Here is a 26,208-nt window from a genome sequence, read left to right on the forward strand (position 1 = left end):
ATTAGGCCTCGGGAACACACAGCCTTACAAAAGCTGAATTTCTCCAGGAGAGGAAAAGCATTTCAGTCTTTGAAAACAGAAAACTAACAGAAACAGCAGGCTTATAAAATAAGCTTTGGACAGCTTCATGCTGCTTCTGTTTGTTGTGCGTACAAAAGGATGGATATTTGAGAAGCTTATGATGTTCACAGAGGAGGATGTGTGAGTGTGCACAGACTGTGAATGTGAGTGTGTGTTTGCATTCGGAATTGAATCTCTGGGTTGGCAGTAGAACCGGAGGGTTTAAGGTTTAGGTCCCCGTACGGGCCAAGTATGGTGGTGGATTGGTAGTGCCCTTGAGTGCCTTGAGCAAGGCACAGATCGCTCAACTGCTTGGGGTGCCTGTCCATGGGGCAGCCCCGAACTCTGACATCTCTCCGTTAGTGCATGTATAGGTCCTAAGCACGTGTGTATATTTGGGTCTGTGTATGTTGTGTGTAACTGTAACAACAGAGTGTAAAAATGGAATTCATAAAGGATGTATTCTACTTCTTCTGAACCTTCTGGTGCTGGTCAGACAAACATCCTGCTGGGCATTACTCAACCGGAGCAGTGTTTGCGTGTGGGGGTGTGTCGGTGTGTGTGAGTGCTGGATGGGTTGGAGGGCTTTTTATTTACATGGTCAAGAAGTTGACCTGAGAAGCTGGGTTACTGATTACAGATTGCTTGTGGTAAGACTTCAACCACAAAGTCCTGCCAGGTACTTTCGCTACTTTACCACTGCCGCATCTCAGGTAAATACTTTTTCTGTTTTTTCCCTTCTAACTCTTTTTTAAGATGCACTGAGGAAATATTGTACTATTTACCTGTGTTTCCATGTAAATTACTGATAAATTGTCTGTATTGTGATCAGAAAAATTACTAACAATGTAAATTTTGTAACAAATCTTAAATTCTAAGCTTCTTGTATGACAGGTTGGGGACAATTCTTATAACATCACACAGCTACACACACTGACATTGTTAACCAGTTACCTTATTTAACACAAAATAGAAGAAATCGGTGAGGAAGAAAGTAGTTCATTTTGAAATGTTGTATATTTTGAAGAAATCGATTTGATAAAATCAGATGAATGCTCATAATCTTGGTGTCTTTCTGCAGGTCCTTTGGCAGTGTGTTTTTCTAATTCCTTTCTGTTGAGCACACAGCAGCATCATGAGTGTAGTCTATAAAAACACATGTGGCTTGCTGCTCCAACTTCAAGGTCGGTAAAATGTTACCCTTACTTAGTATTTAAAATTGTCAGGGAATATCACTCACTACTTCATGTACGGCCTTAATCTTTTAAATCCATGTTTGCAAACACAAATGGACATGTGATTGTGCCGAGTTTTAAAATCTCATTGTAAAGATTTTCTTTACCCAGTTGTCTTGGTATTTCATTTCTCTGTCAGTATTATCTGTGAAAGACAAATAGTGCACCTGATGAGGGGAAAGCATTAACAAAAAAAAGCCTACATTTTCTCATCCCATCAAATGTGAGACTTTGAAACTAAATGAGAGTTTGAATACATGAAAAGTTTTTTCATGTTTTTGCTTGCTCATGGAATGGGGACAGATTAGTTTAAAAGTATAACGGAGTGTTAAAATGCACGTGTCAGACTCAGTAAAGTGCTTTTTAAGAAGAAAAATGGTTGCAGTACAGGCCTACATTAGTGAGTTTTTTTTTATTGGTTCACTTTGTTAATATGATGATAGCTTATTACATGCTTTCTGATCATATAAAAAATGTGACATTATCAGGTCAGTAGCAATTAATATTGGTTGATAACATTGATTTATTACTCTGGCGGAAATTACATTTTGTCTACCTGTGGAGCCTCATCTGTTCTTGAAACATATTCACAGAATAGTCTATGACCTATAGCTCAGTGTGAATCCCTTTTAATCTTTAATATCTTTGTGGTAAGGATACAGCTGGTCGGCTGCACGCACAAGTATGATTTACTGGTAAAGCAAACAAAGATTTAAGATTTCACTAAACATTTCTCCACAACCCAGACTTTGTATTGTATCAATGTCCTCTTTCTTTGTCTATCATGATGTTAAAATGAAGATAAGAATCAAACATGTTTTACATTAGATTACATTCAAACCAATCTAATCTAAATCCAATCAATGTTGAAAGCAGGTATGAAGTACTGTAGGTCTTGTGTGATCCTAATCCATCATGGGAGGAGGAGTCTGTGTTAATACAATCATTCAAAGGCCTCATTTAAAAACTTTCCATTGCAAAAGTCAAACAGCAAAAAAGTAGATTAGTCCTCTCATTATGGAAAGATTATTACCAAGGTTATCATTTTTGCAATAGGCTACGGCACTCAATTTCACCATTTAAAGCTATTCTGAGAATCATTCTGAGTGGTAACTACGGGTTACAGTATTGTACTGTAACAAAACTATTTTTAAATCTGTGTGGAGAATTGTGCAACTGTATCTCAGTGTGTGTGTGTGTGTGTGTGTAATCAGATTTACAAATGTCTAAAAAAAATCTCCAAATTCTTTATTCAGATTGACAAGTGTACTGTGATTTGTAAATGTGTAGACAAAACGATGTGTAGATCTCTGCCATGACAGAAGTGTAGCGAAAGTCACATGTAAAAAGACAGTTGATTGAGATGCCTACTGAGTTGTAACCGATGACTTGTCTGTATTTTTCACATTTCTGTTTTACATATTTAAAAATTTGAATATATGAATAATGGCCCCGTAGGTGACCCTTTTAACTAAACCTAATAAGAAAAAATCAAACGTCCCCTAACTGTTTTTGTTTTAGAGTAGAACAATTTCCTCCAACATGCTTATTGTGTGTGTTTGTGTGTTTCCAGCTCTTCCTGGCCTCCATGGCATTTGTATTCTTTTCCAAAGCCTTTGGTGGAGCCTATATGAAGAGCTCCATCACCCAGATTGAGAGGCGCTTTGATATCCCCAGCTCCCTCATACTCTCAATAGATGGCAGCTTCGAAATGGGTATGTGCAGCTTTTATAAAAACACTTTTTGGATTGTTTTTTGTATAGTCTATAATATTGACAACGTTTCATTTCCGGGATTGTTCAGGTGCCGCTGTAAATTGCGCCGGATGTCCCTCATTTCGAGCAGATGTCGGTCACCTTCCTCTTTCTTTGTGTTGGCATTTTAAACTCCGGTCGATTTATGAGGACTATGGTTAACTGCTCCTCAGATCTCTGCAGGGTAAATCCAGACAACTAGCTAGACTATCTGTCCAATCTGAGTTTTCTGTTGCAAGACTAAAACAACTTTTGAAGTTCCTTCCCGAGGCTATTTTGCCAAGGCGCTGTTGCTCCGTACAAGCGCCGCCCAAGATGATTGCAATTGGTTTAAAGAAATGCCAATAAACCAGAGCACGTTTTTCTCCCATCCCGAAATGCTGTGTGGACTCGCCAGGCCCTCTTTCGCAGCGCTGTAGAGGAAGGTCTGGCAATGTGATACTAGGGGCTATGAGACAAAGTTGTTGTTAGGTAGATATTAAGATTAAAAGACACATGGTTGCTCAGACTGAATGAAAGGTATTGCTGCTGACCCCAACTAACCCTAGTAGGGTGCTCCAAGAGCTCGCATTTTGCACCATATTTACCTTCATATAGGCTTGGGCGATCGCTTATATTTTCAAATCATCGAATCGTTACTCAAGATCACAGATATGCGATCTGATCTTGGCTGGCAGTCTGACGGGCTGGCTACGTTGAAAACGTAATTGGTCATAACTATGCATATGTGGAGCGGATTCCACTTTAATCGTTAAACTGTCTGCACCTGCTCAGCTGTCCTGCCTCCTGCTTGGCTGACGTGCAGCGGTATTTGATTTTGTCCTATTCTTTATTACAGCGGCTAATTATCCACTTCACATTTAACCTACACTAGCACTTACAGCTCTCTTTTTCTTTCAGTGACTTTCTCGCTAATCCCACCGTTGTTTACACACTATTAACTCGGTTTGTTACTATAGTATAGCAGTTTCACTTGATAGAATAATGTTTTGTTCAGAACTAAGACAAAAAAATCCAAATGAATTAAACGTAACCTGTTCTAATGTACTCTATTTTTCAGAATGACATACTTTGGGTTGATTACTGGACTCTACTTCCTCTCTAACATGCTCTGGGGAGGCGTCTACTGCACAGTTGTCAAGAGACAGAAGAAGTTAACACTGAGGAATCAGGCTAAAGAAAATGGACTAGAGGGTAACACGGTGGATAATGGACACGCCAACATCAGCATTGGCAAAAACAAAGAAGACGGGGACAATGAGAGCACTATTTAAGGTGTTTGAGGAAGGCAACAACATTGTAATGCAAGTGAACAACACATATTCTCTATTGCTGAAGTACTGTGCTGCATTTATAGTGAACCAAATGTGGTAATGGTACAGTGTCAGCACTCTATTGTCTTCAAGCAGTAGCCTACACCTCATTTTTTTACAAAGATATTATGCTGAAAATATTGACTGCTGTTTGTTTACTTCAAAAGTCAAAGCTTAGTTTTATTATGAACACCAATCAAATGACATTTAATTATACGCAATCAACTTCTGCACAAAAACATAAACTTAGAGGTCATTTTTAACTCTACTTCAAAACAATCAAGAAAACAAAATGGGTGCTGTTCACTTGTGATGATGTTTACTTTTGAAACAAATTTCAGTATGATGTCAGAGGAAGTGAGAATAAAATATGTAAAATATTTGGAGAACGTTTGGCTTTTGAGCTTGTGTCCACCATTTATACCTGAATAGCATTAGGTAAGGTAAAGATGGCATTGTTTCATCTTACAGCTTTAAAGTGATTTATGTGTGACAGTTTAGTATCGGGCTGCAATGTAACCCTGTGGGACAGAGGGGACCGTCAATGTACGTTCACTAAAAGTGCTTGTTTTTGCACTGAAAAGCTCAAATTGTTGTTATACATGTCTGATTATATTATGGAAAGGACCCTACAGAGAAACAAGACGTTTTTCTTTACCTTTTGCTTGATCCAGTCTTTATGTCTGTGTCTGTGTTGAACAAAGTCAAAAAGTCACCAGCTAAAAGACCCAGCTATCTTTACTGGAGTTTGTGAAGACCAAACCAGTGCCAAATGGACAGTGAATATTGGACTTACTTTAGCTGGTGGCCAAAAACAGGACTCCAGATAATGTTCTGTTCAAGTCTGCTAAATGTAAGTAGGCAACTGCTTGCTGACACATTAGCCATAGCCTTTTAAGGTGATGTTTTTTTTTTAAATGTCAGGACTGTCTGTGGCCAAAATATATTAAAGGTGCCCTGCCACACAAAACCGTTTTTATCTGTATTTTTTGAAATATGTTAGGTCCATATGTGTTTGTGTTATGTCGTGAATGTGAAAATGAACTGCTACCTCCTCTGTCAGCTCTAGCCACTGAAAGGAAATAAGCGGAGAAATCAGGCCAATTACAAAAGCTGGTCAGTCTGACATGTTGTTGCCTGAGCTCATTACTATTCATGAGCTCGCCCAGTTGCGCTAGGTAAAGGATGCTGATAGCCAGGCTCTCATTGGCTAGCTGTTAGCCAATCAGAGTCAAGCAGCTTAGCTCATTTATATTAATAAGAACTGGCACAAGTCTTGCTGAGTCTTCCTGCAGGCTTTCTATACCACGCTAGAATGGCTTGAAACAAGGTAACCAAGGCATTTTTTTCCACAAAAAATGTTACAGAGTCCATGGTAGAACAGACATTACCACAAAGTAATGAAATACGTGTGGCAGGGCACCTTTAATGTAGCTTTAAGACATCAAAGTGTAATTGCCTACATTTTGCAATGTTCAAAATAAAATAAAAAAGGGTTCGTGCCCAAATGACACTCTATAAGACTTATCTTAAAACCAAAGCAAATATATATGTTATATAGGCATATTGAACATATGCTTGTGACTCAAAAGGCAGGCATGATAATGTTGCTCCTTGTCTGCTGGATGTGTAAATTGCTAACACATTAGCCATAGCCTTTTTTAGGCGATGGCGATTTAGCTACGCCATGCCATTCTCCTAGATACACAAGTTGACAGTTCTCTGAGGATGTAAGCAGAAGACTCGCTCCCTCTGGCCGCACGGCAATAAACATGTTAGTAGAAACTAAAAATACAAGTAGGAATCTGAAAATGTGCATGATATGGAACCTTTCACTGTAAATGCAATATAATAAGCTGGATATGCTCTAAAATAAGATGCATTTCCAGCATTTTTTTTTATCTCTGTTTAATTACCAATAATTGCCAATTAGTGTAATGTTTAATCTAAAAATGTAGTTTGTGTGGATGCTACTGCACTACTTGATTAATAAGAGCGCTAAGCTACTAAAAATCTATTTGATTTAGAAAACAAAGACACTATTGAGAAGTAATGTTAGTTAAACTAGTAATGTTACTGCTCAACACTGCTTGAAATACAAATTGGATTTAGACTCCGTTGGCACAGGTTGCAAATTTAATTTTCCAGAAGGTTTCATAGTGAAAAATGCCGGTTCAACCGGTTAGCATAAAATCCAACCGGTTTAGCTTCGTACACCGGAAACTGACCCAACTCTAGTAAGGTAAGGGGCTATCTAGCTTTTTGAAAACAAAAGCTGATACACTGGAACCAAGGAACCAATCCATAGTTAAGTGTTTAAAGAATAAGTAGAACAACATACATTTAACATTTAGCTTTTGTGATTTATTCACCAGGACAGAATTTGGGAAGATCAACACTGCTGCTTTACATGTAACTCAAGTCAAAATCTAAAATATTGAAGGCATTTTCAACAATTTCAGTTTATATAAGTTCAACGTATCAGTTCCAACAATTTAACCATTGTGGGGCTTTCCTGCATTCAAAATTTGATAAAGAGGAAAATATCTTCAGATTTTTTTGTGTGTGGGAGTGTTTTGCTCCCACACATCACGTTGCCTCCCGTATTAATTTCCCCTTACTTCAGGTAACCAGAGGTGTGCTCCGAAGGTGACCAATATCAGTGTTACCGTAGACAACTGTACCACCATCATGTAGATACCTGTGTGTCAGGGCCAACGTGTCTCTCAGCCCAGGTAAGAACTATATACCTGTCACTTATGAATAGCAATAGTTATGGCACAGACAATTAACACATTTTGAGGTTTTGAGACTTCTTTTTTTTCTTCAGTCCCGTGTGAATTTGAGAGACTTTCCTTTATTTTAACTCTGGGTAGGGTACATTACAATAACACATCTCGTCTCTCTCTGTCGTGTTACACGGTGACCTGCAGGTGGAGCAGAAGTGCAGATGCTGTCAGGAGTTGAGCTCAGAGAGGAGACCAGTGACTCTGCAGTGCTTTGACCTCACGATCAGACACTACAGCTACAAGCACATCACCAGCTGTGAGTGCCGAGCCTGCAGCATACCACGCTGAAAAATACTGACAGCTCAGACTGGAGATATCCTTCAGATTTCCAAATCAAAATCTAATGTATTCAAATTTAATGGATTACTAATCGAAAATCCTTCCAATTGAACATGCTTTTTTTCTGTATTTAAAGCAATTACTGAATCTGTTTTCAATCAAATAAACCAAATATGAATATAAGTATGTACATTCTTTAGGTGTAGTATTAAACCCAACTGGGTATATATATATATATATATATATTTGTATTTTTGTATTTATTTATTTATAAAGGACAACACACATTAATCAACATTTCTGTAAATGTGCCAGTGTTAGCCAGCCGGCTAATTTTCAACTATAGTCCTTCGGCCAGATGATTTTAGACCAGAGCAGCAAGAAGAAGCAAGATTATATATATATATATATATATATATATATATATATATATATATATATATATATTTTTTTTTTTTTTTTAAATTGAGAGGACATTCATTAGAATGTATTCAAAATGGCCACCATTGAGAGAAATGACATCCTCTGATGCTGGGTAGATGCTAGATCGCACCCACTACACGTGTCAACACTTGGGCTTCACCCCCATTCAATCGACGTTACTGCAGTGTTTATATTTTACATACTCTCTTGGTTGCTGATGTGAAGAATTTCTCCCCAATTCTGGATCACATTTCTGCTGGAACATGTTTGACTGTGTAGTTTTTGGTTTAAAAGCCTTGTTATGGATTTTACTGCTATGCTCCGTAACAGTCATTCCACTACGTGTAGCTACATGCCAACGTCAGGGAAACCTGTAATCTTGGTTCCCAACGTTGTTAATTTCCCAATTTCGGTCCAGTTGTGTTGTTTTTTGGTTAAGAAACCTTAATTGGTTATTTCTTACTGTAGAAAGTGCTGCTATACTCCGGACCATTACAGTCAGTGTGGCAGATGCTAGATTGCACCCGATAAAAGACGCCAACACGAGCATACTGCGCAGGCATCAACACTTTGGTTTCCTGTCATTGCAGCCACAGCATCCGTTCCCGCACCACAAGGCTCAGGGACTGACTTTTGAACTCTTGAGCTCATCACATGTCACTTTAGCTATAACCAGTCCCTTTATCTTTATATACTTTTACTTGAGAACTGTTAACACCTCTCTGTCACGTCCAGTTCCGCTCTTATTGTGTTTTCTGTTTGTTTCTTGGACTTCCTGTTTTATTTTGACATTTACTGTTTTGTCTTCATTCACTTCACTTGTCTTCCTGCCTTTGTCTGTTTCCCGCCGTTTGTGATTACCTGTCTCCGCCCTAATGTGATTCACCTGTGTGTAGTTGTCTATCCATCTCCGTGTATATATACCCCGTTGTTTCACTTGTTTCCTGCCAGATTGTTGTTACTCCTCGTGTGTCTCACTCTCCAGCATTTCCTAGTGTTTGTTTCCAGTGTTTTCTGATTTATTGCCTGTATTTTTGACCCTGTCTTCTGCATATTGGATTTGTACTGTTGCCTGGAATGATTGTTCTTTAATAAACATACTCACCTTTTACTCCGTGTTGAGTCGAGCATTTGAGTCCGACATTGTACCCGTGACACTCTCAGTATGCACATTACTAAATAACTTTTCACATTCAAGTCAAGTAGAACTTTATTTGTCCCTAGAGGGGCAATTGGCTTCGCAGCAGTGACACATTCCCTTTTACATTCAGTTTTAATAATTTGCAATACTGTCTACACAAATTACATCACTTCATTTATATTTTATTTGTTTATACTGTATTTTAGCCCAACTTGCATTTTTTTGTTTGCCTTAGATTCAGATTTAGCTTTTACTTTTCTTTCTGTGTGAGGCTTGTTATTGCCAATGAATACTATACTACTAACCAGTCTGTTATTGTTGCGCACATGATCAATGAAAAACCTTGAACCTTGAAGGTTGGGCTGGTAGATGGGTCAAACAGGCAGGACACCTGGGAGATGACATCATGACATCACACGAGAATGGCGGGATCACAAAAATCCATCTTGTCAGGCTCCAACCTTATTCTTACTGCACCAATCAGTGTCCGGTTAGGAGCGGTTTAGGTGTGTGACTGCCGCGACGGTTAGTTCAAAACAACAGTGGCGGACGTGATAGACAGATGGTTCATCCGATCACCTGCCAGGTATTTTTCTAAAGTGCCTGCCCTTTCCTAAACAGTTTCCAATGACGGCTTCTCAGATGGTTCTGTGTTAACAAACCATTTGGCACATGAGGTTAATTAGTTCCGTTGCAGGTTGATTTAAAAATAATTCAAGTATATATTTATTACCTATTGAAGTAAGCAAGCAACTTTTTTTGTAGTTCGGGTGAATTTGCCCTTTAACTGTTAATCTGCTAAACTCTGTGGTATTACTGCAATGAAAATATGAAATACACCACAAATATGAAAAACAGCTGGCAAAGAATTCCATGTTTTGGGTTTTTTTTTTGATATACTCTTAACAAATCTGATCAGGTCATTTGATGTGCGATACTCAGCCATTAGGACAGAGAGGAAGCCATTGTTAGGGGCCACCAATAGGACAGGAAGACTTTGATCAGGCCTTGGGAACACCCAGCCTTACAAAAGCTGAATTTCTCCAGGAGAGGAAAAGCATTTCAGTCTTTGAAAACAGAAAACTAACAGAAACAGCAGGCTTGTAAAATAAGCTTTGGACAGCTTCACGCTGCGGCTGTTTGTTGTACCAAAGAATGGATATTTGGGAGGCTTATGATGTTTATAGAGGAGGATGTGCGAATGTGCGCAGACCGTGAATGTGAGTGTGTGTGTGTTTGCATTCGGCGAACCTCTGAACCTTCCGGTGCTGGTCAGACATACATGCTACTGGACATTACTCAACCTGAGCAGTCACATTTGGGTTTGTTTGTAGGGGCGTGTCTGTGTGTATGAGTGCTGGATGGGTTGGAGGGCTTTTTATTGACATGATCAACAAGTTCACATGGTGGCTGGGTTACTGATTACAGATAATTGCCTAAGATAAGACTTGAAGCACAAAGTCCTGCCAGGTACAGCGAGCCTTCAGCTACTTTACCACATCCTTCCCATCCCTCAGAGGACCACTGCTGCCTCTCAGGTAAATATTTTTTCTGGTTTTTCCCCTTCTTATAATTCTGCACTAAGGTCTTTGTGATGCACTGAGGAAATATTGTACTATTTACTTGTGTGTTCAGTGTAAATTACTGTTATATTGTCTGTATTGTGATCAGAAAACTGACTAACAATGTGAATTTTGTAACAAATCTTAAATTCTGAGCTTCTTCAAAATATATATACCAGTATATACGACAGGTTGGAGACTCTATCACACTGCACACTGACAATTAACTTGTAATCGTTAACCAGTTACTTTACTAAGTTTTCAAAACATCAGCATAAATGGGAAGAATCCTGTGGCCCCTTTTTTGGACTTTTTGGACCCTATTTGATTCTACTTTTAGTTATGCATGTACTTATGCACTGATTTTTTTTCTATGCCCGTCTTTATTTGGTTTTTGTATGCATACTACTAGATATTTTGGGGTTTTTGTTTCTTTGGCTTGGGGTTAAGATCAATTGGGCATACTTGTACCTCTCCCCGCTCCCCCCTTGTGTTTGTGTGTGTATGTGAGTATGCTTGTTTGTTTCATTTGTACTTTTGGTGTTAAAAAACGTCAACAGTTACTTTATTTAAAACAAAATTAAAGAAATTGGTAAGTAGAAAGAAGTTCATTTTTTTTATTTTTGGATATTTTAAAGAAAAGTAATTTGATAATTAGTCCCAAACTCTGATGTGCTCATAATCTTGGTGTCTTTCTGCAGGTCCCTTGGCAGAGTGATTTTCTTCTTCCTTGCATCTGTTGAGCACACAGCAGCATCATGAGTGTAGAGTCCAAAAAAACACGTGCACGTTGCTGCTCCAACTTCAAGGTTGGTTAAATGTTACCATTTTCCAGTATTACACAATTGTCAGGGAATATCGTTCACTGCTTTGTGTAGGGCCTTTATCATTTAAATCCATGGTTGTGAACAAAAATAGACCTGTGATAGTGCCAAGTTCTATAATCTCATTGTAAAACTGCTTTTCTTTACCCTAACTTTTCTAGGTATTTCATTGCTGTGTCAGTATTATCTTCAAAAGACAAATATCAGACCTGACAAGGGAGTAAAAGGCAAAGCATTAACCTTCTGGGGTCTAAGCCATTTTTTTTCTCTAATATTTGGGTCATCTGGTTTGCTTGTATAATAATGCTTGTATAACATCAACCCTGTTATGCCCATTATGCAACATTATGCAAGTTATAGACATAATGTTTTTCAGGACAACCTGGGATATCAGGATATATATGCTGCAGGAATGTTGCATGCATGTATACATTGTAAAATTATTATAAAGACAAAAGAAAAAGAACTAAACTGAAATTGAATCTCACAGAAATGTATTCAAATCAAACAAGATGTTTGGCTTTTGAAAATTGTTCTCCCTTGTCTTTGCAAGTCTTGGCAATCAGGGGAAACAAAAATAACACTGCAACCAACACAAATAAAAAACTATTTAGATTTTTTTTCCCAGAAAAGTCCATACGTTTTTTGTTAAAAAACTTAGTTGTGCCATCTCTAATGCATTTCCTGTCTGCTATGAGACATCAGGAGGCCAAATCACATTCATTTACACATCCAGCTACGTAACCACACACACACACACACACACACACACACACACACACACACACACACACACACACACACACACACACACACACACACACACACACTACATACAAGGCACTCCTGTTAGGATTATATATTGGCTGAGTGAGCTGCCTTTCTTTCACTTTCTATTCATTTCGGTGTCAATAAGTCACATACAATATGCGCCCTGGGTGCACGCCTTGCAATACTATCCAAATGCGCTAATAACAATCTATGCATTATTTATTACATTTACGCTGTAATATCATTATTTTTGGCTCGGTTTTGGATATAATGTGTGCTATTGCATTATGCAAAGTCTCCGAAAAGACACTGCAGCTCCAGGCTGGATTACTAAGCTTTTGGACGGCCTAGGATCTGAAGCCCGCTTTGGAAAGCCCCAGGTGTTAAATTTAAGGCTAAACAAACCGACCAACGCTAGCTTGAAGCGATGCAAATATATCAAAGATTATGTGACGTGATTTATGGATTCATAATTATGGATTTATTGTGCAAAGACACTAGTTCCTGGCTGTAATTAAAAAGCTTCTGGAAGCCATACGATCGTATAGAAGACCTTGTTGAAACAGTGCATTTCTCTGCTTCTAAAAAAACCCTGTATTGATCTGGAGATATTGAAAATTACATAAAAGGTATATTTTGATGTCCCAGGGGGTTGAGAAAAAAAACCCTAATTTTTTTCTTGACCAGATTAAATGTGAGACTTTGACACCAAATGAATGTTAACCTTTCCCAGTATTAAAATTGTCAAGGAATAACACTCACTGCTTCCATGTATGGCCCTGATCATTTAAATCCACAGTTGTGAACACAAATGGACTCGAGATAGAGCCAAGTTATACAATCTCACTCACAAGCTGTAAAGCTTTTGTTTACCCTTAGCTGTCTTGGTATTTCATTTCTGTGTCAGTATTATCTGTGAAAGACAAATGTCGTACTCAATGAGGCAGTAAAAAGGCAATGCATTAACCAAAAAAAGCCTAATATTTCTCTTGACCGGATAAAATGTGATACTTTGACACCAAATGAGACTTTGAGTCCATTAAAAGGGGTTTTACTTGCTCATGGAATGGGAACAGAGCAGTTTATGAGTGTAAAGATGTGTTGAAATGGCTGTGAATCACAGACAATTGCATTGAGATAAGGTTAATATACTCAATAAAGGTTTTTTTAGGAAGAAAAACATGTTTGCTGTGACCTGTATCAGTGAGTTGTTTTTCATTGGTACTTTGTCAACATGGTGACACAGTTTATTACATGTGTTCTGATAACATTGACATTATTAGATCAGTAGCAATTAATACTGGTTGATAAAAATGTTTTATTGCATGTTGAACTCTGGCGGAAATTACATTTTGTGGAGCCTCATCTGTTCTTGAAACATATTCACAGAACTATAGCCCAGTGTGAATCCCTTTTAATCTCTAACATATTTGTGACAAAGCAAACAAATGCTAAAAAGGACTCTGATAAGTACTCAAAGATTTAAGATTTCAGTAAATCTTTAATCTCCAGAACTCAGACTTTGTATTAATTTCATTTGACAAAATATGGTGTGACAACTTGTATACTGTGATTCCAATGTCCTCTTTCTTTATCTTGACATGATGTTGAAATGACGATAAGATTAAAACACGTTTTACATTAGATTTCTTCTACAAAGTATTACATCTAATTTAAATAAAAAATAAATCCAATCAATGTTGAAAGCAGGTGTGAAGTACTGTAGGTCTTTAAATGTGTGTGATCCTAATCCATCATAAGAGGAGGACTCTTTGTGTTAATACAGTCATTCACCATTCACCATCATAGATTAATCCTCTCACTCGGGTGTCTTTGTAATTGTAATTATTTAAAAAAAAACTACAACACTCAGTTTGCATTTAAAGATGTTCTGAAAATCAGTCTGAGCGGTAACTACGGGGTCATTAGTGTAGCAAAACTATTTTGCAAATGTGCATATGTGGAGGGTTGTACAACTTTTTTGTGAATGTATACAGGAATCTGCAAATGTGTATTTAGAATCCATGTGTGCGTAATCAGGTTTGTAAATGTTTTTGAAAAGATCTCCAAATCTGTATTCAGATTTACAAGGGTACTGCAATTTGTAAATGTGTAGACAAATCTGTAAATGTAGACAAATCTGTAAATGTGTAGATCTCTGCCACTGCAGTAGTGTAGCAACAGTCACATGTAAAAAGACAAGTCAATTGAGAGGCATGCTGAGTTGTAACTGATAACAAAATACTTTTCAGCCAATAATATCTATGTATGCATTTACAATTTTGTCTTCCACACATGGATTCTGAATACACATTTGCAGATTCCTGTACACATAAAAAAAATGTAGTACACATTTAGAGATTATTTTACATATTCACAAATCTGAATACGCACACACATGGATTGAGATACAGTTGCTCAACTCTCCACACACATTTGCAAATAGTTTTGCTACAATAATGGCCCCATAGGTAACCCTTTTAACTAAACCTAATAAGGAAAACAATCAAACAGGTTCCTCCAACATGCTTATTGTGTGTGTTTGTGTGTTTCCAGCTCTTCCTGGCCTCCATGGCATTTGTATTCTTTTCCAAAGCCTTTGGTGGAGCCTATATGAAGAGCTCCATCACCCAGATTGAGAGGCGCTTTGATATCCCCAGCTCCCTCATAGGGGTTATAGATGGCAGCTTCGAAATGGGTATGTGCATCTTTAAAAAAACAAACAAAAAAAACACATTTTTGATTGGTTTTTGTATGAAACCCAAATGTAAAATGGTAATTAGTGAGCTTTATAGATGCTTAGTGGATTTTGTTTCTGTTGGACAGAGCCAGGCTAGCTGTTTCCAGTCTTTATGCTAAGCTATGCTTAGCTATGCCTTCTGACTCTAGCTTCACATTAAGAGTACAAAAATGAGAGAGGTCAACAGATTCTCACTCCCATCTCGTAAAATACGGATGCTTGATCAGGTGCCTTTGTTGTTGGTATTGGCGCTAAAAGTCTCCTTTAGCGTCATATAACGCGCTTTAACTAAACACGCTTGGTCGGGACTATTGGTGTCCCTTTTGACGCAGTTATTAAAGGTGCTCTAAGCGATGTTGGGTGATGTTACTTCTTGTTGACGTTCAAAGTATTTTCAAACAAAACAAGATTAGCTCGCCCCTCCCTCCTCCTCATCCCGCCCCTCTCCCTCCCTTCCATGCTTCCACGCACTAACCCCCCATCCCCACCCCCAAATCCTTCTTGTCGGTTATTGGCTGGAACGCTGGAATACTGTTTGTGTATGCTTCGTGGTGCAGGTTGGCGCAGTTTGTTTTTGTTGGCGTTTGTTGGCGCTTTTTTTACAGTGTGTTCTGGGGACAGGCAGCTCGCGGATAGTAAGGAGATGTTTGCTCGATGTGACAAAAAATGTTGCAGCCTAAAAAACGCGTGACATCGCTTAGAGCACCTTTAAGGAAAAGGTCCGTGAAATACGGGAACGGGACGGTTGAGTTTAGGAAAAGGTCGTGGGTGGGCTTACGTTTCCGTGGCACGCGGGAATAACGGGACGGTTGGGTTTAGGAAAAGGTCGTGGGTGGGCTTCCGCTTCCATGACACGCGGGAATAACGGGACGGTTAAAGAAGAAAGCGACTTTAGGAAACACGTGGGACACGAACCCTGGTCTCCTGGGTGAAAGTCTTGTGTTTGACCCATCCGCAACCCCAACCAACCTCCCTACGCGGAATTATATACATATATGCCTTACATACGACTCGCTAAACCCCGTGTAGCTGCTGCTCTCCCCAGTACGTTATACAAACACGCTGAAGGATGCTTTTTTCGTCGCTTCAGACGCTGACAGCCACTGTCCAAACGTCCGTATTTTACAAGTTCTGAGTGAGAACGGGTTGGAGAGGTATATATAAGTCTAATCATATAACTCTATACAAGAAACTGGATACTGTATGTGTATTTTCACATATGTCAAACTATGTCTTTAAGCAATTATTCATTCTTTCATTCATTGAGTTATTTTGTAATTATTTTTACCTTTACAGGTAACCTGTTGGTAGTAGCCTTTGTGAGCTACTTTGGTGCTAAGCTCCATCGTCCCAGGCTGATTGGAATTGGCTGTTTGATCATGGCTGCTGGATCTTTCCTCATAGCCCTGCCTCACTTCTTCCAGGGACTGTTAGTAGCCCGTTTCCTTTATCTTTTAATATGCAAATGTTGTATATGTAATATACAATAACATTTGTGGCCGTGCAGCAATGACACACATTATTAATTAGAATCAAATTGTATGGTTCTTGGAGGCAGAGCTGCTGTGGATGCCGAGAGAAGAGTCAAATAACTACTAGTATTCTGTGTACAATATACAAGATATATATAACATCATAAAGTAACAGCTAATTTAAATTTTTCTAATGCGAACATGGTGGGATTAGCCTGTTTGGGGTCTCAGCTCAAAAATGAGCTGTTGGTCTACATTGAGGGCCCTACCCAAACTGTGTATGTACCCTGGCACTTCCAAGTTCAGTGCACACAGCAGACTATCCAGTGCTATGCTGCAATAGGACTACCAGGACTATTTATTTAATTGATTTATTAGTTTAGTTTAGTAACTTAAGTGCTAAAAACTTCTGACACAAAAAATACAAGACTCGGCCGTCGTGTAATATTTATTTTCATTTTTTCCAGGTATAAATATGAGACCAGTGTGTCTCACAGTACAGATATCAACAGCACTGCCAGCATCCTGCCCTGTCTGTCAAACCACAGCCTGGCTGTTGCAGATGAGACGCCTGATTTAGAGGCCAGAACAGGTATATGGCAAACAGATATGACACCAAATCAATTTCTTAATAGAAGCAGAAGCTATGCTCTATAAAGAATTTTCAATATTATTTATGGTTTCATTTCACATTCTGAGCCCAGTTTTCCTCTCTTAGCTTGTGAAAAGGCAGCTGGCTCGTCCATGTGGATCTATGTATTCCTGGGAAACATGTTGCGTGGAATTGGAGAGACTCCCATCATGCCTCTGGGTGTGTCCTACCTGGATGACTTCGCCAAGGAAGAGAACACTCCTTTCTATTTGGGTAAGTTACTTTTAACCTCCCACTGTCTGTGATATTTTTTTATGACATTTTGCCAGACCTTACACCTGTGTTAGTTTAAACCAGGGGTTGGCAACCTTTTCGTTAAGAGGGCATTTTTTAAAAAGTTCTTGTTAACCAGTGTGCCATATCATTACTACTTACCTGCCATCATCTAGCAAGCCCGCTCAGGCAGTGTTCTTTTTTCCCACGCGCGCCACATTCTGTGAAGAAGTCAACGAGTACCAGCCAATCAGAGGCAGAGTAGGGCAGGTCTTCCCGGAATTGAAAATGGAAACAACTCAATCAACCTATTGTAAATAACAGGCTCCGCACCTGCCAAAGGCTGTGAAAGAGGTCATTTGGTATGTGGAAAGGAAGGAACTTCACTTCAACATTCACAAATTGGTACACATATTGGTTTAGCTAGCAAAAGGTGCCAAAGGTTGCTGACCCCTGGTTTACACTCTTTCCTGTTTGGGTTGGTTACTTTACGCTGCTTAAGGGCTTAGCTGCATTATCATTTTATTTTTTACTATCTGCTCACTTAAAAAGTGTCCCGCTATTAGTGTTTTGTTGCTTTTCTGTTTGCCTAACCTGTATTATTTGGATAATTCTTGATTGAATATGTGTGATGACAGTACTAAAGCACATAGCCTTTCTCTCTCTGTTTCTCCATTCCCCAGCCTGCATCCATACAGTGGGGATCCTAGGACCTATGTTTGGGTTCATGCTCGGGTCCCTCCTTGCCAAGATCTACGTAGACATTGGATTTGTAGATTTAGGTAAGGGACTTCTCAATATCAGGGAAAAACAAGATGTCTTAATGTGGCAGAACATGCAGACTTTATTTTTGCTAGTTCTCACCCGGTTAGTCAGTATTACCCTAGATTGATTAGACTAATTTTGAGTAATTGGCTGAGATGGAGAACTTTAACACATAATGTATGTCAAAGTCTTGCATTAAATTGCCCTTCAGCAAAACAGTACCTCCTTTCGAACCTACAAAGCAATGTTGTCATTAAAGATTAAACATTGTCATTGAGTTAGTATTAATCTTTCAGAGACAATAGGTTTTATCCTGTTTTCATAGTAGGACTATTTCAGTGTTTACTGCATAGTTTAAAGCTGTTAGCTCCTACGAATGTCTAAACTGTTAAGACAAAAACAGTCAAGGGTTACCAATGAAAGTCTTTTAAACACTTTATAATAATCTGCTGTCTTTGCTCGTCTTCCTTTCCCAGACAGTGTCACCATTAACCATAAGGACTCCCGCTGGGTGGGGGCCTGGTGGCTAGGCTTCATCGTGACTGGCACCATCATCCTTCTGTCCAGTATCCCATTCTGGTTCCTGCCCAAGTCTTTGCCCAAGGAGGGGCAAGAGCAGAGCCAGAGTAAAAGCACAGAGCTCACCACAGTGGCAGAGCAGGAGAATTTCCTGCCAGACGAAAACCAGGATCATGAGGAGAAGAATAAGCCAGTTACATTCCAGGAGCTGGCTAAAGGTACTTTTCAAGCTTTTCCCATCAGTAAGCACGAAGAAATGTGTAATGTGCAAACCTTTTTTAGAGTTGTTAGGGGTGTTTAATCATTAACAAGGTATAGTCCAGACAAACCAGAGCCCCAGATTAGTAACCCTGAATACTGGACTTGCAGTAACAAACAACCCAGATTGCAAACAACCTTGCAATCTGGGAAAGAGTTAAATCACACTTCAGGAAAGAGTGAAAGCAGTTAGCTAAACTAAGGGCCAGTTCATGTTTGTAAATTATTATGTGAAATTAATATTACTTCCAAAAATCAGCAAAAAAGAAATAAAAAAATGTGACAATATATAACAAGAGTTTAAAATGATAGAGTGCAGACCTCCACCAAGGCATGCCCTATCTCACAATGGTAATGCAGTTTGAATTTACCCAGTCTTTAAGTTATTTTCCGATTATTCCAACACCACATGAATGCGGCACAAACGTCCTATCTCGCAATGTTAACGAAAGTGAAAAAAAATAATCTGTGTATCTGCCCCGTCATTCAGCTCTGCTCCAAAATTTCATTGGTTCTTCCTTGGCCCGTGTTACACCGAGTTTCATGAAAATCCGTAATCCTGCTGACAGACAAACATCCAGCAAACAGACAAACAAATGGACGAACCGAACAGAAAACATAACCTCCTTGAAGGAAGTTATTTTGTAGGCAAAGACTTAAGCTAAATTATTCTGACTCAGTACAGTACATTTTTACATTCACTTCGGCAATAATAAGGACGTCATCGTGCCTCTCAATAAAACTGCTTTAGTTAAATGCTATAGTCTCTCTTTATGCTTTGTTCTTCACCAGATTTCATTCCATCTCTGAGGAGACTCTTCAAGAACAACGTCTTCACGCTGATGATCCTTACACACCTGGTGGCTGTCAACGGCTTCATTGGCATGATCACCTTCAAGCCTAAGTTCATGGAGCAAATCTACGGTCAATCAGCCTCCAAGGCCATTTTCATTATAGGTACAACAACTTACACCCATTCACTCTGCCTTTACTGATCTTTGTAACTGAAACAATGATGTTATTGAAGGGAAGTGTGATTGGGAGAGATACAGTTGACTTGAAATGTAAGCACTAAGTAGCCCACTGTGGGCTTCTCTTTTGTGTGTCTGTAAAGTAGCACCCTGAGCTATGATTATCTATTTATGACTGTTTACCAGCATGGCTAGCTGACAGTGTTATTGTTGGAATATTAATATTTATTTATTTAATATATAAGTTATCGTTTACAATCACCTACTGTACTGTTATGAAACCTAAAAATAGAACAATTGGCTGCTGAACAGAACCATTTTAATGCAAATGCATACAATGTGGTGTACATGGAAAGATTGTGGAGTAGCTAATTTAAAAAAGGAATTACTTTAAAAAAAAAAAAAAATCCACATACTGTATAGAGCCAATTCTGCCAGTGAGAGTGCACCAGTTAGCAAATGAATGGATAACTAAAGAATGAAAAATTATTTCAAATAGTTCGCTATAGGTAATGGAAAAACTGTTAAAATAGTTGACTAAAAGTAAATAGTTGAAATAGCCTAAAGTAAATACGGTAAAACTGCAATTAAATGCTGAGTCCCAATTAAACGCTGATCCTTTTTACTTTTACTTTATAACATTAGATGCTGGGTCTTAGTTGCAATGATGCTGTGAAGCAGTTATAGAAGATATTTTTTATAAACAGCAATGGATAGAAATGTTGTTGTTGTGTCCATATGCGGGGTGCCATAAAGTTCAAATTGTTAGCTAAAAGTAAATAGCCGAAATTGTTAGCTACAAGTAAATAGAGGAAAGTGTTTAATTAAAATAGTTAAAATAGTAAGCTTAAAGTAAAGAGTCAAAATTGTTATCTGAAAGTGAAAAGTTGAAATTGTTAGCTGAAAGTGAATAGTTGAAATCGTTAGCTAAAAGTGAATAGTTGAAATTGTTAGCTAAAAGTGAATAGCTGAAATTGTTAGCTAAAAGTAAATAGTTGAAATTGTTAGCCAAATGTAAATAGTTGAAATTGTTAGCTGAAAGTGAATAGTTGAAATTGTTAGCCAAATGTAAATAGTTGACATTTTTAGCTAAAAGTGAATAGTTGAAATTGTTAGCTAAAAGTGAATAGTTGACATTGTTAGTGGAAAGTGAATAGTTGAAATTGTTAGCTAAAAGTGAATAGTTGACATTGTTAGTGGAAAGTGAATAGTTGAAATTGTTAGCTAAAAGTGAATAGTTGAAATTGTTATCTGAAAGTGAACACCTTATTTTCCAGACTATAAGTCGCTCCGGAGTATAAGTCGCATCAGTCAAAAAAAAAACATATATAAGTCGCACCTGACTATAAGTCACAGGACCAGCCAAACTATGAAAAAAAGTGTGACTTATTTTTTAAAATAGTAAGCTAAATGTAAATATTTGAAATTGTAAACTAAAAAATAAGTAGTTGAAATAGTAAGCTAAAAGTAATGAATGATAATGAATGGCTGAAACATACAATTTCTACCACTCTGAGTATTAGAAGTATAAAGGCAAACTTGAACGAACTGACCTTGAGCGTTAAATTGTATGAAAAAAATATAGTAACAGTATCCACTTTCATAACTAATAGTGTTTAATAACATATAGTTACAATAATTTCAAATGAACACATTTGGAACATGACAGGTGGTACTCAAGTTCTTCTGACAAGGGCAGGGCATTTAGAAAGGGATATTAACTAATATAATTGTCTAATATTGAAAGGCATCCATGACATGATCTCACAATTCCCTAATTACCTTTGTACTCTTCAACGTGCTTATGTGTTACCCAATGTTTATGAAACGTTGTTTTTATTATATTATGGCATAACATTGTGATCAGTAGGATGTTTTCATTTTATTGTATTTCCAGTGTATTGATGATCCATCCATTCATTCATGCATGTATTCATCCATCCAGGTATAATGAACCTGCCAGCAGTAGCTTTGGGCATCATCACCGGAGGTTTTGTACTGAAGCGTTTCAAGCTGGGTGTCATCGGAGCAGCCAGGGTGTCAATCGCTGCCTCCTTCGGGGCCTCGTGTCTGCTTTTCATTCAGATCTTCCTCCACTGTGACACGGCAGAGGTGGCAGGTCTGACTGTCTCATATCAGGGGTGAGTGGCATGCAACTGTCGTTTTAAATTATACAAGTTAGTGGAGTTAGTGAAGGGGTGGTTCCATTGCAAAGTTTCCTATCACTCAGTCTTTGATTTTAGTTTTTGTTGTTTAAATTACATATTTCCCCCAAAATGTTGGGTTCACAACATGCATAACATGAGAAACACACAAATGCTAAATAGGCCTATAGGTCAACGTTTGCATCTAAAAGGTTTTTGACTCCATTATGAGTTAAGAATGATCTCCATGGAAACAGATTCAAGCTTTGGAACAGTATACCCTTACAGCATTTCTGTTCATGTCTGTGTGCACCAGGGTTCCTCAAGTGTCCTACAACCAACAGACCTTGCTGTCACAGTGCAACATGGGCTGCTCCTGCTCAATGAAGCATTGGGACCCAGTATGCGCCCACAACGGAGTAACGTATGCCTCACCCTGCCTGGCTGGCTGCCAGACCTCCACCGGCACTGGCAGGGGAATGGTAAGACAGTCACTTTTCCCTAGCAGCATTATCGTTCTGTTTTAAGTCTTGTTTGAAAGTCATATATTGTGTAGCAGCAACCCAGCTACAGTCCACAGTCAAAGGTAATTATTATTATTATTATTATTATTATTATTATTATTATTATAATTATTCACGTCTGTCTTCCGGTTCTTTAGATGTTTCATAACTGCACCTGTACTGGGGAGATGATGACTCCAGGCATGAACATGTCCGCAGTGCTGGGCCAGTGCCCAAGGAGGAGCAACTGTGATTTCATGTTCAAAATCTACATGACTTTTTCTGTAGTGGGGTCCTTTATTTCTGCCTGTGGGGGCACGCCGGGATACATCGTACTGCTCAGGTCAGAGACACTAAAGCTAAAACAGGCTCAACTCACATCTTTTACGGCTGGGTATAATCATGCCTTATCACATATGTGATGACTTTGTGGGAACTGTCTCTGTAACACTATTGTAGGTAATATTGCATCCTGTGTATTCTTTAAGCTAAAATGCTGATATCATGGTCTGATATGATAACGTTTGGGCTTATCTTCCAGGTCCATACAGCCAGACCTAAAGTCACTGGCTTTGGGTATGCAGACACTGATAGTAAGAACCCTGGGTGAGTATCAAAATGTAGGTTTTGTAAAATCATCATGTTAAAGGTATCTTTTAGCTCACAGGTCACAGGACCATGATTATACTGAAAGCAATTATTAGTTAAATTGGGTCTTTTTATGTGTAAGAACATGTAACTTTCTGTGTTTTCAGGTGGGATACCTCCTCCTATATATTTTGGAGCACTGATTGACCAAACCTGTTTAAAGTGGGGTACCAAGAATTGTGGAGGACGTGGAGCATGTAGACTCTATGATGCTAATAAATTTAGGTACAGTGAAACCAGACTTATTTGTTTGCTAGAATATCCTACTTGTAATAATCCTAAAAAAAAAGATGTGTGTTAATTGTTTAAAAAATGTAATTCTAAAAGTTGAAGTCTGTTTTTACTAAAAAAACAAATGTGGACATTGTTGTTTTACAGTTTGAATTAATCTTATATTAACTACCACAATATTTCGATATTTTGATATATTCTTAATATGAAGCCACAGCCAGCACCTGATTATCTTATCTTAGCATAAAGACTGAAAACCGTAGGAAACAGCTAGCCTGGCTACGTCTGAAGGTAAAATAAATCTGCCAACGGCTCATGAATTAGCATGTTATATTCTTCTTTTGTTTGATCTATACAACATTTAAAGAGTAAAAACTACAAGTTGTGGTAATTATAGAGGGTTATGTGTAGGACTATTTCCAGGAAGTCACTGCTCCCGAACGGATTTCTACACTTTTTACACAAAACACGAGTTTCACTTGATGTAATAGTTTTTTTGTTCAAAACTCAGACAAAAAGTCTTCAAAGCACTTCAAAGAAGTAAAAAATTAAACGTAACCTGTTCTAATGTACTTTACTTTCAGAATGACATTCTTGGGGTTGATTACTGGACTCTACTTCCTCTCTAACATGCTCTGGGGAGGCGTCTACCGCACAGTTGTCAAGAGACAGAAGAAGTTAACACTGAGGAATCAGGCTAAAGAAAATGGACTAGAGGGTAACACGGTGGATAATGGACACGCCAACATCAGCATTGGCAAAAACAAAGAAGACGCGGACAATGAGAGCACTATTTAAGGTGTTTGGGGAAGGCAACACCATTGCATAATGCAGGTGAACAACACAGATTTGTCCATTGCCGAAGTACTGTGCTGCATCCATAGTGGATTAAATGTGGTAATGGTACAGTGTCAGCACTCTGTTGTCTTCGAGCAGTACACCTCTTTTTTTTTTTACAAAGATATTATGCTGAAAATATTGACTGCTGTTTGTTTACTTCAAAGGTCAAAGCGTTCATTATCAACAACAATCAAATGACATTTAATTATATGCAATCAACTTCTGCACAAAAACAAACTTAGAGGTAATTTTTAGCTCTACTTCAGTCAAGAAAGCATAATGGATGATGTTCACTCGTGAAGATGTACACTTATGAAACATTTCAGGATGATGTCAAAGGAAGTAAGAAAAAAATATGTCAAATATTTGGAGAACAACCTTAACTTTTTTGGTAGTTTGCAGCTCCAAACAAACCTACTTGCTCTGAGGCCAAATATGAGTAAATTGAAAGGTGTGTGCCAATGCACTTATTCGCTTACTTGTCCAGAGTTAGATGAATAGACCAATATCACTCTCATGTCTGTTAGATAAACATATGAAGCATGTTAGCTGTGTCCAAAGGTAACAGATTCAGCCTACTAACACCCCCTGTTCCCATTCTGTGTGCTAAGCTAAGCTACCTGGCTATCTTCAAATTTGAACTGCAGGCATGAGAGTGATCAAGCATTTCATCTAACTATATAGGCATTCTGTTTCTAGAGAAACTGAAGAAGGGTCAGTCAGGTTTTTAGTCATGCGAAAAAACAGTTTCTTAGTACCAAAGGTAAACAACACACACAGACACACACAGACACACATACAGACAGACACACACAGACAGACACACACACACACACACACACACACACACACGCACACACACACACACACACACACACACACACACACACGCACGCACGCACGCACGCACGCACGCACGCACACACACACACACACACACACACACACACACACACACACACACACACACACACACACACACCGAACAGTTTTTCATTAACTGGTGCCTGTTAACCTTTATTCTGACTGTTGCCCCATTGACATTTGACATGTTCTGGATATCTCACCGGTCTGACTTTTACACACACTTCTTGTTACATTACATTATTATAAACAAGCCCTAAAGGTCATGAACACTCATATAATCCTCTGACTCACTAGTGTTTAGTGTCTGGGAAAGTTTTCTATAGTTTAGACAGTGGACTAAGAGTGAGTGAAGTGTAACTTAAACTTGATTGTACTTTGTTTACTGTTATAAAATGTAGTTGTCAATGAAAATATATCATCAGCTATACAATTTCTGTTAATTATGAGAATTTAAATATTGAGTTTGATATGTTATTATTGTGCCCATATATTAGGTTTCATCATTTCTGCCTTTTTATTTTTTGTTGATTGCCCTTGAAGTGTATCTGTTATTATTAAAGACAAATGCCAACAATATGTGATCACAATATATGCCTTTATTAATTCTTTTTTTTCTTTTTCTTTTTTTACACATTGTACTTCTAACTTATTTTTTGGCCCTTGATTTAAACGTGACAAGTTATTTGTTTTCCATAAGCTCACTGTTATGACCCTCCTAAAGCAGCTATTATCAATATTTTAATATTTACAGCAGAAGACAATACATGATCATGAGCATGGTCAATGGCAGCAATAACACAGGGGTCCTTAAGCTTAATAATGGCAGTCCAGTCTACAGTTGTGAACCTGCTGACCTGACAGACAGGGTGAGTTAATGTACAATTCCTCTTCTAAAAATAAAAGAAATGTTGTTCATCTTTGTTTTACAGTCCCTTAAATGTGAAAAAGTAAGAGTGTTTAAAGTGTTTGGCTTTAATATAATAAAAAAAAAAATCACAATACTAGCTTGAAGCCTCTATATAACTAACAATTCAATCAATATTTGGTGCAATGGTGTTATTCACCTTTCACGGATCATGGATTCACTCGTTTTTCATAAAAATTACACGTTCAGACTCTTTTTTGTATGTACATTGGAAAAAAACCTAGATACAAAACATAATTTCTTTTTGCATTTTAAAACTTTTTTTTCATGGGTTGAGTTCATAAATAGAGATGACACCTCATCTGTTCA

At 38.2% G+C, this 26,208-nt stretch overlaps 1 protein-coding gene across 3 annotated transcripts; it reads left to right on the forward strand.

The window, feature by feature from the left end:
• Nucleotides 1-1,144: 1,144 nt before the first annotated feature.
• LOC116054583 (solute carrier organic anion transporter family member 1C1-like) lies at nucleotides 1,145-24,844 on the forward strand. Of its 3 annotated transcripts, XM_035996184.1 has the most exons (16): nucleotides 10,363-10,532; nucleotides 11,258-11,266; nucleotides 11,305-11,365; nucleotides 14,708-14,849; nucleotides 16,188-16,320; nucleotides 16,831-16,955; nucleotides 17,082-17,228; nucleotides 17,912-18,010; nucleotides 18,470-18,730; nucleotides 19,563-19,727; nucleotides 21,687-21,882; nucleotides 22,202-22,367; nucleotides 22,547-22,731; nucleotides 22,930-22,994; nucleotides 23,144-23,261; nucleotides 23,852-24,844. In XM_035996184.1, exons 3-16 carry the CDS (start codon nucleotides 11,315-11,317, stop codon nucleotides 24,063-24,065), a joined length of 2,067 nt encoding a protein of 688 aa, XP_035852077.1. In that variant the 5' UTR covers nucleotides 10,363-10,532; nucleotides 11,258-11,266; nucleotides 11,305-11,314; the 3' UTR covers nucleotides 24,066-24,844. The 3 variants fall into 3 exon arrangements, with proteins under 3 accessions (XP_035852078.1, XP_035852077.1, XP_031162060.1); XM_031306200.2 differs by having other exon boundaries at nucleotides 10,395-10,532; nucleotides 11,258-11,365; XM_035996185.1 differs by lacking the exons at nucleotides 10,363-10,532; nucleotides 11,258-11,266; nucleotides 11,305-11,365; nucleotides 14,708-14,849 and adding an exon at nucleotides 1,145-1,244.
• The last annotated feature ends 1,364 nt before the right edge of the window (nucleotides 24,845-26,208 follow it).

Source organism: Sander lucioperca, chromosome 20 (genome assembly GCF_008315115.2).
Source record: "Sander lucioperca isolate FBNREF2018 chromosome 20, SLUC_FBN_1.2, whole genome shotgun sequence".
Taxonomy (NCBI): Eukaryota; Metazoa; Chordata; class Actinopteri; order Perciformes; family Percidae; genus Sander; species Sander lucioperca.